This window comes from Borostomias antarcticus (genome assembly GCF_949987555.1).
Source record: "Borostomias antarcticus genome assembly, chromosome: 29".
In the NCBI taxonomy this organism is placed as follows: Eukaryota; Metazoa; Chordata; class Actinopteri; order Stomiiformes; family Stomiidae; genus Borostomias; species Borostomias antarcticus.
Genome location: NC_140262.1, coordinates 3,468,464 through 3,483,463, shown reverse-complemented (window position 1 = coordinate 3,483,463; position 15,000 = coordinate 3,468,464). Strand labels below are relative to the sequence as shown.

The 15,000-nt window shown below is 45.8% G+C and overlaps 1 protein-coding gene across 4 annotated transcripts in view; it reads right to left on the bottom strand.

Moving 5' to 3' along the window:
* Nucleotides 1–3,951: 3,951 nt before the first annotated feature.
* mpp2b (MAGUK p55 scaffold protein 2b) overlaps nucleotides 3,952–15,000 on the bottom strand; it is a gene marked incomplete at both ends in the record, with an annotated part of 26,492 nt that continues 15,443 nt past the window's right edge. For 2 of the 4 annotated variants that reach the window (XM_084459699.1, XM_084459697.1), the window contains 10 exons: nucleotides 3,952–4,128; nucleotides 4,366–4,494; nucleotides 5,277–5,479; nucleotides 5,663–5,824; nucleotides 5,939–6,007; nucleotides 7,809–7,911; nucleotides 8,457–8,588; nucleotides 12,546–12,773; nucleotides 13,383–13,538; nucleotides 14,844–15,000. The exon at nucleotides 14,844–15,000 is cut by the window's right edge and continues 29 nt beyond it. In XM_084459699.1, coding sequence (XP_084315825.1) covers nucleotides 3,952–4,128; nucleotides 4,366–4,494; nucleotides 5,277–5,479; nucleotides 5,663–5,824; nucleotides 5,939–6,007; nucleotides 7,809–7,911; nucleotides 8,457–8,588; nucleotides 12,546–12,773; nucleotides 13,383–13,538; nucleotides 14,844–15,000 — 1,516 coding nt within the window. The remainder of the gene's footprint in view (nucleotides 4,129–4,365; nucleotides 4,495–5,276; nucleotides 5,480–5,662; nucleotides 5,825–5,938; nucleotides 6,008–7,808; nucleotides 7,912–8,456; nucleotides 8,589–12,545; nucleotides 12,774–13,382; nucleotides 13,539–14,843) is intronic. The other 2 variants (XM_084459700.1, XM_084459698.1) reach the window with 1 other exon arrangement.

The window sequence follows — 15,000 nt, the reverse complement described above, 5'->3', positions numbered from 1 at the left end:
GCGCTGTATAAATAAAGTTTTACTTACTTACTGCTTTTAATATATTTGTAAAGAAAGAATGACTCAATCAATGCACTAAGTGTTCGTTTATTTACAGTAGAAAATTTTATTAAGATACTGTTAATTATATTGTATTTATTTCAATATTTGATTGAACACTATAGATAGATAGATAGATAGATAGATAGATAGATAGATAGATAGATAGATAGATAGATAGATAGATAGATAGATAGAACCTGGATAGCGCTGTATCTTTAAACAGGTCAGTGAGACTGTAAAAGTGTTTCTTGGTGCAATTAAGATACAGTACCAGTGGAATGTGCTCACAGGTTCAGCATTAGAGTGGCCTGCTGTATTCTGATGTGCTGTCTCTTTAGGTAAGACATTGCTACTAATAGGTATCAAATATCAGACAGCAATTATTGTTTAATTCTGTTTTTTAGGCCTGGCATGTTTCAGATACTGAACTCAATCTGTTTACCAAAAGAGAAGTTGCAGTAGATTAACAGGCTCATGGCCAAACAGGCTACTGGCCCTCTAAGATGAAGTTGTTTTGTGAATAATTTGTGGAGTGAGGGGAGGTACACTATCATTTGTTCTTTTGACTCGTTGACTGGCCTAAACGAACCAAAACGGTTCCAATGATCATATTCTGCAGTCTGTGTCGCGTGATCACCTGTGTGTTTGACTGCCAGTTTCCTGCTCAAAGTCCTCCAGGTTTAGTCTTTGCCATGTTACAGTGTGGCAGAGTGAACTGTGAGTCTTACAGTAGGCCTGTATGATATGACATCCTTCTAACAGGTCACCTGGGAGTAGAAACCTCATTTGGAGACTGTCTTGGTGTGAGTACTGCTATAAAGTGCTAGTCAAAGGGAATGTAGCATGACTTAGTTTCATCATCTCTTCTGTTACAGCTGTCAGTCATTTGTTTTGGTTTTTGTTCTATGTTCTTTACAGTGGAGTCAAAGATCTGTCAAAGCTCCTACGATGGGGACTGCTTGTAATGTTTCCCCTTACATGTATGTAAGTCTTCATGAATATTTACATATTCCTTGTGAGAATAATTATTATAACTCATTATGCCAACAAAAATTAAGAACTGTTGGTTTATTATCCCTCCATCAAGGCAAGACAAGTTTATTTGCATAGCACCATTCATGCACAAGGCAAATTCAGAGAAGTGTATAGGGGTGTTGTGATGAGTGGTGATTGGAGAAATGGGCAGGCCTATACTCCAATAGGCAATTTTCTAGAACTGTACAGTTTTTACTGTACATCAGCGATTAAGAAGGGGTAATATTAGGAATGGGTAATATTCTTTAATAGTGTTTCTGAGCATATAGAGTCATCATAACAAAGTATCATACAGTAGCAAGGTACACCCTGGCTGAGGGCAATTCTGACTTCATCCTCCATTTGTCATGTTGTCAGATTACCCCTGCTGGCCATACTCATAGCTGGCATCCTGCTAGCTTTCTATTGCTACGCAAAAAGGAGGTATCCCAGCCTGCTGTCCAACACCAGCAACTCCGCCTCCATCTTTGTCATCCCCCTCCCCCCTGTCCGGGACAGAGATGAGGAAGATGTGGAGAACTTCCTCCTCACACGCCTCTGTGTTCCCCCTCCTCCCTACAGTCCACGGGACTTCCACCCCCCACCGCCATACTGGCAGGTACCTCTGTTCATGTCAAAACAGGACGTTTCACCTCTTTAGTGATTTGGAATATAAGGACTGTGATCGTCACTGTTGACGAATGAGGAATGTATATTTAATGGCTACTGTGACCGTGTGTGTTTGTCTCCTCTGCAGTGTGATCCCAGACCAGAGAGCATACCCTGGAGGGGTCCCCCCACCACCCATCTACCCCCAGGGCCCCCAGCCCCCCCCCCCAGCCTTCCTCTGACACCCCTCCCCTGGCACCCCCAGAACCACCCCCCACCACCACCCTTACCCTCTGACCCCATCCCCTGGCCCCTGCAGAGGCTAACCCCGCCCCCCAACCTCACTCCTTTGGACCCAAAATGGAGGCCTCCCCAAGATCTCAGTGATAATGCTTGATGGGTGAACACACTGGTCATGCTGGTGCCAGTTTTTCATGTCATTCACAAGAGGCAGGACCCTTTCTTCAATTGTATGTTGAAATGGATACATTGCTCACTCCATGTACTGTAAGAAGCAGTGTCAACTGGCAAATGTGGGCAGATTCTAAAGATAAAAACATGAAGCAATAACATCATTTTTATACAGTGTTCGAGGAACCTCAAAATAGTGTTGATCAGCATAAACACACTTGGATCAGGTGTCAGAGCACCAAAGCGTTTTGTGTTTATTTGCTTGTTTTTCTTTACTGAATATAACATTCTGGGATTCTGGGAAATACATTTATGAAATGACAAATAGTCAACATATGTTTTTATTTGTCCAGTGATCTTATTATGATATGAGAAGTGGATATCTTTCCAACCAAGATACACTGTAAGTAGAATATCCTTGGTCTCTGTACCACTTTAAGGCAAATGTTCAGACCATTTGGAAGCCAGAAGTGCAGTATACAGTCTGTACAATAAATGACACTGAAAAGAAATTAAATCAACACTTCCAACCAGACCTACAAATCCAAATGTTATAACTTTTTTTGTGAAACAGCCTATAGCCATATTTCACATTGGTATACTCATCTGTAATTTAATTATTTTGTAATATTTTAACCTAAAACATTATAAGGGACCTTCTTTATTGAATGCAATTGTCAGTGATATTTGCGTAACAAAACATTATCAACAATGTCCATCATATCTGTCCATAGAAAGAAACATCAGATAAAATAAATAAGGCAAAAATACACTACATGTTCAGAATAACACAAAAGAACATGCACTGAAACAATAATCCACGTGAATTCTTCATATGGAGAGTCCTTCAAGTGTGCGTCTCTGTGTGTGTGTGTGTGTGTGTGTGTGTGTGTGTGTGTGTGTGTGTGTGTGTAGTTGTCTTAGATCATCTATTGCTATTCATCTTTTTTCAAGACAGAAAACATAAATTAGAGTACAGGACGACCAGCACAACTTTTATATATTTACACCGAAATTTACAGAATTCAATAGAAAGAACGATACAGTACAGGTGCATCTCAGAAAATTTGAATATTGTGGAAAGTTCATTATTTTCCGTAATTTATTTCAAAAAGTGAAACTTTAATAGATTTATTACACATGTAGTGAAATATTTCAAGGCTGATTGCCTCCATGCCACGCTCCACGTTGATGCAGTAATTTATGCAAAAGGATAAATAAACAAAGTTTCACTGTTTGAATGAAATTACGGAAAAAAATGACTTTTTTTTTTTTTTACAATATTCTAATTTTCTGAGATGCACCTGTATGGCATTTGGTAACTTTGTACTGTATATCATTTTCAACTGTCCTTAAACTACATTAGTTACATTCAATGTAAACATTGCACTACATATAGCTTCGTAAAATGTGAGAAGGCTAAAATGCTTAGTGATCCTTTGGTAGCACAAGGATTTTGATACCTCCAGACCTACCGCACAGTATCTGCAAAAAATATAAGCCTACCCTAACAGGAGCCTACTGGTTCACACTCATACCACTCACACACTATGCACTGTACCATCACCTCTACAACCTTCTGAACAAATATTAATATAATTTGTTCTTTTTTATACAAAAAAATACAGCTGACATTATGTCTGCAGAGGAGCTCTATTTTGTGCAAAATGTCTACATGGGGCTGATTCCTTCCACGGAACCATGGATGGTGATTGGCCCTTCACAACTGACCTCCGACCTATAGCGTGGCAAGCAGCTCGCCCTCTCTAACCACATCCTACATCTCAACTAATTGGCCTCTCGCTACCTGCTGCGGCCCATGCCAACTCTGACCTCCGACCCCAGTCCTGGGCTCTGGCTCGGTTCGTCCCGGCCTCAGAAGACCCAGCTGACGGGCACCCACTGCTGCTCCGTGGCCAGTCTCTCTAGCGCCACCTTCAGGCTGCGGTAGGCGCTCTCAAGGCCGTCGTTGATGATGTTGAGGTCAAAGTAGTGTCCGTAGGCCCGTTGGATCCTCTCACTCTCGTCCACCGTCCTCTTCAGCTCAGTGTCCTGGTAGGAACAGGAAGTGGACAACCACGATGACCTAGTTGTGTTGACTGAATGTAATCAACTGCTGTTTACTACGATAGAGGTGACCGTACACTGTCAACACTGCCACCGATACACAGCGGACTGCAAAAAGCTCCGTAAAATGTTAAATCAATCTTGTTGACATATTCTGCACTTCAGAATGTTTACAGTGACATACAGTAGCTAGCCGTGCGGTAACGCCATCCTGAGGCTTACCGTTAACTGTTTGGTGACCACTCCTGATTCGATGGCCGACCTATTCATGGCCTTCAGGACCTCGAAATCTGGAGCCTCGATAAAGACCACGTAAGGGAGGAACTCCGACGTCCTCAGAACCTTGAGAGCCTGCCACAGAAGAACGTTGCGAGTACAAGACCTGCTGTCACATCCTCTTCATGTCAGATTAGAATGAATTTACAGCGATACAGATAAGAAGGTAAAGTAAAACGTACTCTCGCGTGTCTTAATCTTGCGGATTTGCTTGGCTTATGTGAAGCTAATAAGGTTTGTTATCTTACATCACAAAATACCAATGAGTGAGGATTCGGCCACCAGGGATCTGTCTGGACATGGGGCGGCATCAGCGGCCGAGTTACACAGCTTATGAGAAGACGAGAGCAGGGAAGAGGTGAGGAGAAGCGATCTACTCTACGTCACGCTGCCCTAAAGGACCTGGGTTCAAATCCCGGTCCCGGAGAAAAAAGTACGTTCCTGCCCTGTGTCCCTCCCTACGAACGACGCTGTGTAAAAGGGCCGCGGACCGCCCACTCTCCCAAGAAGACAGAAGAGAACAGGAGGTAATCAGATGAGTAGAGGAGTAAATGGTAAAGGGTAAATGGACTGCACTTATATAGCGCTTTTCCACCTTAGCGGCACTCAAAGCGCTTTACAATGGCCTCTCATTCACCCATACACACACATTCACACACCAATGGCGGTAGCTGCCATGCAAGGTGCTAACCTGCTCATTGGGAGCAATTTGGGTTAATGTGTCTTGCTCAAGGACACTTCGACATGTGGACAGTCGGAGCTGGGATTCAAACCACTGACCCTTCGATCACTGAACGACCCGCTCTACCAACTGAGCTACAGCCGCCCCCCCCTGAGTACAGAAGCGGTCTCCCCACCTGAGGGTTGACGTCCAGGATGCAGATCTTGCCGGCGTCCACCACCTCGTGGATGGAGTTGATCTTTGTGCCGTACAGGTTCCCGTCGTACTCGCCGTGTTCCACGAAACGCCCGCTCTTGATGTCCGACTCCATCTGGCTGCGGGTCATGAACAAGTACATCTGTCCGTCCCTCTCGTCCCCTCTGGGCTTCCTGGAGGTGACTGGAGGAACCAAGGCAAATCCGTCAGTGATTGGTTAGACCGAACAAGCCAATGCAAGAATCGGTCTCACACAATACAGATGTTACAGTCTTTGCGTCTTGTAAAATGTCTGTATGTCTTAAAAGCGTGACGATGGCGCACTGGTACGAAGAGAGACCTCTAGTTCTGAGGGGACGTACTCACAGGGCATGGTGGTACCGTAGCGGGGCGGGTCCGACACCAGCAGCTTGTTCTTCAGACTGCGGCGGCCGACCCCCTGTGCGCCAATCAGAACCAGCGTCTTCCGTCGGAAAGGCGGAACCTTGGCCACCTCCTCGTAGATGCGAAGCTCGTGGCGATCGAACTCTAAGGAGACAGCCGATTCACACGGTAGCAGGAAAAAACAATATGTACCGTAGTCACGACTTGATCAGACGCAACATTGCAGCCGTTCAAAATCATCTTTTGTGTCTCAAGTACCTGCATTTTTAGTCGTCAAATACATCATCTTTTTTTTCTTTTTTCCACCCATCCCGGCACACAAGGGTCCTGAGGAAAGCAACGCACAAAACAGAATGATATCTCTACGTAAAACACCCGGTATGATCTCCACACAGATCACGTCTCACACCGCTTCCAGTGTCGCTGTTAAAGTGATATACCAGTGCGTCAAGGTCTGTTGCTTTTTACTGCCCTGCTATGCTACAAATCAACTGAAAAGATCAGCTTTCAACACTAGGGGGCAGTATGTGTTACAGCGCAGCCAGAAGATCCACAATATTACTATAGAGCACCTAGGATTTCTGACACAGCCCAGCTGTCTCTTCGGTACTGAAGATAGAGTGGGTTTCTTTGAGGGGGTGTTTGAAGCCGAGAAACAAAAGCCATCACTGCCACTAGCCTCGTCTGTGACTCAGCGCAGTCGATTGATGCAACACATTGTATATGTATGCAATTCCACACAAAAAAATCTTTGCCGAATACCAAATACTGTATGACATGAAGTAAATAATGTATTCAGACCGTGTCCACAGCCCACACAATGTGCCAAGTCTGCCACAGACGTTTCCCAGTAGTCCAAGGGCCGTATTGTTGGGGCTGTCAGTCCTCTGCTGAAATGAAGAGCATCTGACTGCAGTCTGACTCACCACCTGTTATAATGTACTACAAAGGGCACTGTGAGTGTGTGTGTGTGTGTGTGTGTGTGTGTGTGTGTGTGTGTGTGAGTGAGAGAGAGAAAGAGAGTGTGTGTGTGTGTGTGCGTGTGTGTGTGTGTGTGTGTGTGTGTGTGTGCGTGTGTGTGTGTGTATGTGAATGTGTGTGAGTGTGTGAGTGAGAGAGAGTGAAAGAAAGAGAGTGTGTGTGTGTGTGTCTGCCATGCCTGTGTATGAGTCTGTGTGTGTGTGTGTGTGTGTGTGTGTGTGTGTGTGTGTGTGTGTGGGTCTGTGCGTGTGTGTGTGCGTGCGTGTTTGCGTGTGTGTGCGTGGGTGTGTGCGTGCGTGTGTGCGTGTTTGCGTGTGTGTGCGTGGGTGTGTGCGTGCGTGTGTGCGTGTTTGCGTGTGTGTGCGTGCGTGGGTGTGTGTGCGTGGGTGTGTGTGTCAAATCGAGCTGCCCCCTCTGTTTCAGGACGTGCTGCGTCATAACCAGCAAACTGAATCTGTCTGACTGAGTCATGCTGCTGCTCAAGGCTGATCTTCTCAGATGGAGCTCCAGTCCTGGGAGGCTGAACTTCTCAGATGAGACACTAGTCCTGGAAGGCTGGATGATGGATGGGTGGGGGGGGGGGGTGCAATCGACTCTTAGACGCATCATGATTCTCCCTTGAACGATGCATCGCTCGATGCGGAAAACTTTTTTTTAGCATAAATTCCTTGCGGCTTGATGAGGAAACGCTTTAAAAAGTTTTAAAATTACACAAGGGACATAAAACAAACGTGTGTCGTGTTTACGTTTTTGAGTTCTGGTGAAGACGGCTGGACATGAGAAGAAATCTGACCGGGACACGCTGCTTTAAAAGCGAATGTCCAGTATGGAAGCACTTTGGCTTCAGTATGGAAGCACTTTGGCTCCGATGAAGTTGAAAGGAAAAAAGACCTGGACAAGAGCCACACAGTGCGCAAGTTGTGTCGAGCTAAAATGAAATACGTTGGGAACACAACATGAGACACCAATAAAAAATGTTGACGCATCAAGATGCATTGATGATCGTCTTATAATCAATAATTGTTTTATAATCGCATCGTTGCGGTTATATCGAATCGTGAGGTGTCTAGAGATTCCCACCCCTACGACAGACGTCTGTCTCTTGGTAGAGGCTAGACAGACACTACTGCTATTTATAATCATGTACCAGTGGTCACCAGCTCCAGGTCCCTCTTGACGAAGGCCTTCCTCTTCTCCTCCAGAAGCTGGCTGGGGATGAGACCTGCGCTGCCACCCTCCAGGTGACAAGCCTGTGGAGCACACACACACACACACACACACACACACACACACACACACACACACACACACAGGCAGACGCACACAAACACACACACACACACACACACTCAAAATGGAGTTTTGTGTAAAGAGCACTCCCGGGAAGCACACCCTTGACTGTTAGGCTGATGCACACCTTCAGGTGATTTTCGTCAGGTGCGTAGGAGTGAACAGACCCATGTAGGTCAAGAGATGCTTCCAGTACACGGTACTTTGTTTGCAAAATGACTTTATTATGAAAAACAACATTTCAGTCTCACTATACCACAACAGTTCCCTAATGAAGGTCTAGTGTGGCTGAAACGTTGTTTTTCATAATGTGGGAAGCCTCTCCCAACGCTCCTATTAAAAAAACATGGCGGGTGTTGAGAGACTAGCTGGGAATAGGGATTAGCTGGGACTACTGATGAAAACTAGCCTTCTTGGCTAATTCTGGTACATTTGTTAATGTACTCTGCCCCTACCAAATAAACAAATAAACAAACAAACAAACAAACAAACAAAACAGACTAACCTGCCACCAGTTGAGGTCCTCCTGGTTGAAGACCTGCAGGACGTCCCCACTGCTGAAACGAAGGCCCGCCTCCTTACACGGGATCAGGTTGTCGTGGGAGGGGTCGTAGTCAAAGTGACACTTGACAAAAGCCTGAGGAGGTGGAGAGAGAGAGAGAGAGGGAGAGAGAGAGAGAGAGAGAAAGAGAGGGAGAGAGAGAGAGAGAGAGAGAGAGACAGAGAGAGAGAGACAGAGAGAGAGAGACAGAGAGAGAGAGAGAGAGAGAGATAGAGAAAGAGAGAGAGACAGAGAGAGAGAGAGACACAGAGAGAGAGAGAGGTAGAGAAAGAGAGAGAGAGACAGAGAGAGAGAGAGACAGAGAGAAAGAGAAAGAGAGAGAGACAGAGAGAGAGAGAGACAGAGAGAAAGAGACAGAGAGAGAGAGAGACAGAGAGAGAGAGAGAGAGCGTGAGAGTAGAAATAAGAGAGGTGTACACCATCACTCCACAATAGCATCCAAAGCCTAATTACTGTAACTACAGCAGCGTAATACTCCCCCCGTACGGTACGGTACATTCTGAAGTACAGAAGGCCTCTGGTGCCGTGGGTGAATCGTTTGCCGTGTCAGTGCCATGTTGAGTGCCAGATAACCGCTGGTCTGTGGTGTCAACAGCCCGTGGGAGACAGATATCTGACCGATACCCTATCAGGGGAACAGCCTTGCTCACATTAGAGCTCAGTCCCCTCGAGCTGCTCGCCTCACCAGACGTTTCCTGGTCGGAGCTGCGTCCGTTAATCCCGGAGCTGCGTCGTCCCGTCTCTCATCCCCTCTAGCTGATAAAAGCAGGACCGGTCTAGAGCGTGCCGAAAAAGGGTAGTCATGGCAACGGCGCATCCCCTGCGCTCCGCGGTCGTTTCGCCCGTGCCAAGATGATGTGTGCGAGCAAAAACCTCCCTGATCACACACGCGCACGCGCGCACACACACACACACACACACACACAACACTCACACATACACAATACGCAAACACACGCACAACACTCACACATACACAATACGCACATACGCACACACACTCACGCATGCACACACAGATACAAGCACACACGCCCACACACGCACACACACACACAAACGCACACACACAACACTCACACACACAATACACACACGCAAGCACACACACACAACACTCACATACACACAACACACACACACACACACACACACGCACAACACACACACACACTATGGTAATGCCGTCACTGGGGGTCTGAGACTGAGCCAAAGGGAGCGGTCTACATAGCTTACACACTTCAGCAGCACCAGCAGACCCAAACGTGCAGCAGTACAGAGTCCTGAGTGTGAAATAGAACTGGACTGACCCGGACGCTTAACGCTGCCTACTGGGGTGGAAACTCATGAAGAGCCAACATGTAGCACTTTCCTCCACAATTGGCTTTAGTACATACAGTAGCTGCTAACAGTTTTTCTGTCATTAAGTACACTTAAGCTAAAGTACACTAAAGCTTGTTTAGATGTGGAGTGAAATTGTGCTGGATAAACACTATAGGCCCAAATCCACAAAGAATAGATCGCTCCCGCTAATAGCTCGATATTTTGCACAGCAATTGCAACGGCAATCTGCTCCAGTTTAGCACGATATCCACAAAAGATTTCGCTCTAATGATATGCCCGGGCAAACACGCCCACAAATTTGCCAACTGTGTGCAATTTGCGCCTATGATTGCAATTAGCCATGTACGCGTTCTTGTGCTTGCCTGGCGTGACGGTGCCTTCGTCTGGCTACAATAACCGCTGCCATGATCCCTGGAGAGCCCGGGCATGTCAGCCCCTTATATGTGTTGCACTTACCACCAGCTGGATGCAATTTGTTCTTGTATATAGATACAGGATCTTGGATATAGTCGTATCTTTCCCCAGTGTGTCAAGCTTTTCTCCATATTTCAGAACAGATTGGATCATATTGAAAACAACAGACGCAAGGAAGAGAGCATTGTACCAATAGAGATTCAGGGTTCACTGTCTGCATGTATGTATCTATATATCGTATAATTTATTTATTCATCTCTTTTTTGTTCATTTGAGCTTGACCAGCGACACTGGAAACATATTTTGCATGTAAATAGATGACTTATGTACAGAAAAAAAAAGTAAGTCGTCAAGGTGTCTTATAATCCCATATGGGATGGGCCGACTGTAGGCATGACACTTAAATAAATAAATAAAATAATTCATTCATTCATTCATTCATTCATTCATGCACCTCTCTAACCGCGTGTGGCAGTTAGCTCATGGTGTTTGTGGATCAGACGCAAGGCTTATTTGGGGCCATATTGCATGGAAGTACCTCATTTACATACATTCAAATGAGCCTGGCGCAGCCGTGGAGCTATTTGCTCATCGGTTTGCAATACTTTTCACCCGTTGCGTGTGCTTTGTGGATTGGATGCTTCTCTTTTTTTTTGTCTCACTTGCACGCTGCAATAGCTGCGCAATCCTTTTGTGGATTCGGCTCTGTGTCTTTCCCATTTTTTTGGAAGGTCAGAATAAGAGTGCTTAGCAGCATATTAAAAGCATGAGTCTTCAAAGGCTGGCAAGCATTACTTGTCCAAATACAGTACCGTTTGAACACAGTAGAACGATTCACAATGGAAAACAAGCAAGAAACAAGCCACAGCTCATTTGACTCAGCAGTCCACAGGAGCCGTTCGAAGGAGCCTCATTCAAAATGGCAGCTGCCTGAGGCGCCTGTTCTGGATGGATGGACAGGCACTCTACCGTTCGCCGTTCACAGTGGCCAGCGCTGCAGAGCTGTGGACTACTGGCGTGGCTTGATGGTCAACCAGTGTGGCGTGCGCTTCAGACAGCAGGTGTCTTCTAAATCCTCTAACTCTCCTTCGAGGTCTTCTGCCTCCCTGTTGAATTGGGTCATGTTGTTGTTCAGTGTACGGCGACTGGCCTGTCTAATACTCTCCGGTTGGGTGGAGACTAAGAGAGGTATCCATTAGCTAGCCCCTTGGGGTTGTGGGATCAATATCTCACTGGCTAACTCAAACGAGGGATGCTACTGCACCGAGACCAAGAGGGAGATTCAAAAGCTATTACTCCCAAAATAGAGGGCTACAGCGCAATGGGTCCCATCACAAATATTCCACATCTGCAGTTTCAAAAGATTATGGACCTAAGTCTTCAGCTCGTGCTGAGTGAGAGGTCACATGGCTTCTAACTGCAGCTATGCAGAAATCTACGCTGGTTCTGTCTGGAGCCGGGAGCAGATCACATCCACCGAGTACGGAGTTTTTTGAGGGGTTGTTGTCGCTCTAACTAGCTCATCCTTCCTCATGGCAAACTCCAAGTCGCTCATCCATTAGATAGAAGAGGAAGTGCTACTGTGTCAGATGAATAAAGCTCTCAGCGTAATTTGGAAAATTGGCAAAATTGCAACGAGGGGTTGACGAACAAAAAAATGCCCTGGCCATCTAGAAAGGCAGAGTTTGCATTCCAGTAGACGTCTATTCTTGGCAGGGGATGGAGACGCAAGGTTCAAGACTGCAGTTAAAACAGACGTATTGGCTCTACAGTGCAGGGTTAGACACTGCATTGTCAGAACAGGCAAAGATAGCCTAGTCTACAAAGTAGGAGGGGGGTGCCAAGCAAGGTTATTATAGTTAACGAAAACTAACAAAAAAAACAAAAACTAGGTGTGAAAAAACATTCAAGATAACTCACTAAACAAGCAAACCTGCTTTAAAAATGAATTAAAACTAAACTGAAATTGAAAACAAAAAGTTAAAACGATATAAAAATAAAAACTAATGAAAAAAATACATATGTATAGACTTGGTGCCAAGTACTGTAAGTATGGCTATGTTTAGGTTAGCGAGTAGGGGGCTACATTTCCCGGCCTGAATTATTTCCCCAGTCCGCCCCTGCTTGTTCTCACTCGAGCGCCAAGTTGAATCTGCTCTAGTTTTAGCTAGGTTTGGACACCCACAACTGAGGACTTCAACTGAAGGTCACTTAAGTCAACACCTTCGAGTTCACATGTATAACTCAGGGGTCGGAGATCGCGGCTGAGCTGACCTGGCGCGGCGTGTGAGGCTCCTGGTAGCTGGGCAGGATCTTCAGCACCACGCTGCCGCTGGCGTCCCTCAGCATCTCCTGGAGCACCTTGGGGTCGTTGCCCACCTCCTTGCCGTTGACCTCCTTGATGATGTCACCCACGTGGAGCAGGCCCTGCTGGTCGATCATCCCGCCGTGCAGAATCCGGGCGATCACCAGATCCCCGCTCTCCACGCGGAATGTCACTCCCTGAGGAGATCAAGACACTTTTTTTATCTGACACTTTTTTTATTAGTTTTTTACTCACTTTACTTCCTTTACTTCCTTTACTTCCTTTACTTACTTACTTTACTTTATGCACCTTCATTCAGTGGAAGGAGGAACAAAAATCGCCTTTCAGACTGTTTTTTGACTTAACTGCGTCTTGTATTCTGACTTATCGCTTCATTCTCATCTGCGTTTAGTGTTTTTGTAGTGCTCCTTCGCCTCCTACAGGCCTCGTAAATATAAACAGTCCACATTACGGTCCGTTGACAGCGGCCTAACTAGCTTGTTATTCACTTTACATTGTAGGCCAGGTAAAAGGCTTCTGGTTTACGTAAGTCAAGGCAAATGAAAAATCAACCAATTAAATTAGCCCACACATACAAAACCGTGAAAAATCAGTCGAGATGTAACCTAACGAACCTAACCTGTGATTTGTCGAAATTAAATCTCAGAGAGGGACAGCAGTTCCTCGGTCCTCCTTCCACTGAATGAATCTACAAAAATCAAGTTTTATTTGGATTTGGTATGGGTATGCCAGGCTTACCTCTTGGCATATAGGAACAATGGCCAGTGTCTCTGAGGGGGTCTTACCAGGTGTTCTCCGGACACTTTGCGGATGCCCACCATCCTGACTGCGTCGGGGGGCACCGGCTGGTTGTTGAAGGTGGAGTCCATGAAGGAGCAGGGGCTGGGGGGAGGAGTCTCGTAGGTCTTGGAGGCCACCGAATCATGGGTCTCCAGCAGGGACTGCGGACCAATAGGAAGATGGTGATTATGGTGACTGTGTGACACATACTGTGAACGCATAACGGAATTATTCTGGCAGAATAAATGAAGAAATACATCTAAGTCAAGTCAAATTTTGTTTGTATAGCACATTAAAAACAATCATAGTTGACCAAAGTGCTGAGCAGGCTAAAATACCACTATGCTAAGTGCTCTGTGCACAGCTGCAGATTCCCTCCCTGGGTGCTGGAGATGGATGTTAAAGTTCCCAAATAAATGCATATATTCATAAATATATGCATATATTCATAGGCACGCAGAATCGGTAACATGGGTCAGTTAAGCAATAAAGCAGGAGAGGCCGTGGCCTTTTGTAATTAGTTAATTGCAGGGGTCATAATCGCAATTATGATTAATGCACAACTAATTGTGCAGCCCTCAATAGAGCGTGTCGTCCTCCCCGAGCTTTGTGAGGAAGGGATGAAAGGTGGAGCATGAAAGGCTGTCCCTTTCAGGCCTGATCTAAAGGCCTGAACTAGAGGCCCCGAGTCGGCTGTCCATCTCAGGCCTGATCTAAAGGGAAGGGTTATTTCTGTAACACCCAGTAACTACAGCTTGGTTGACTGCCTTGTCAAGTGTATTACGGATATAAATGTATGGATGTCACATAATTTCCTCCAACTAAACCAGGACAAAACAGAAGTACTGATCATTGGAGAAAAAGCTGAAAGAGAGAAACTATCTGCACACTTAAAAACTCTGGAAATTGAAACCAAATGCCAGGCTAAAAACCTAGGTGGCATACTTGAATTTCGAAAACCACATCAAGAATATTACAAAGACATCTTTTTACCACCTAAGGAACATTGCCAAGGTGCAACCCTTTCTCTCTCAGGCTGACACCGAAAGATTAATGCATGCTTTCATCACAAGCAGGCTGGACTACTGCAATGCTCTACTATCAGGCCTACCAAAGAAAGCAATCTCTAAGCTACAAATGATACAGAATGCTGCAGTACGAGTCCTCACTAAGACTAGATGAAGGGCACACATCACACCAGCTTTAAAATCACTACACTGGTTACCTAAACAACGGAGGTCTTCAAGCGAGATCTCAAGACGTACCTTTTCGACCTAGCCTACAATCACTAGCCAGGACCTTGAGACACAGAAAGGCAGCCTCAAACCTACCTGTGAATCCTCTGTATACATTGGTGTATATAGTGCTATGCACTGTATGTACATCAAGTAGTGTACAGAAGCTGATGCGCTATACAAATAAAGCTTTGATTGATTGATTGATTGATTGATTGAGCACAGGCTAACCTGGAAGTGGGGCTCCTTCAGGATGCGCGCTAGCTCGTCCGCCGCCGTGCTCCGGTCCGCGAGGGGCGTGAGGTCCTTCAGGATGTCCTGTACCAGCTCCATGTTGTTGTCCCTCACCGCCTCCAGCTTGGGCTCCTCAAACCGCTCATGGGCCTGA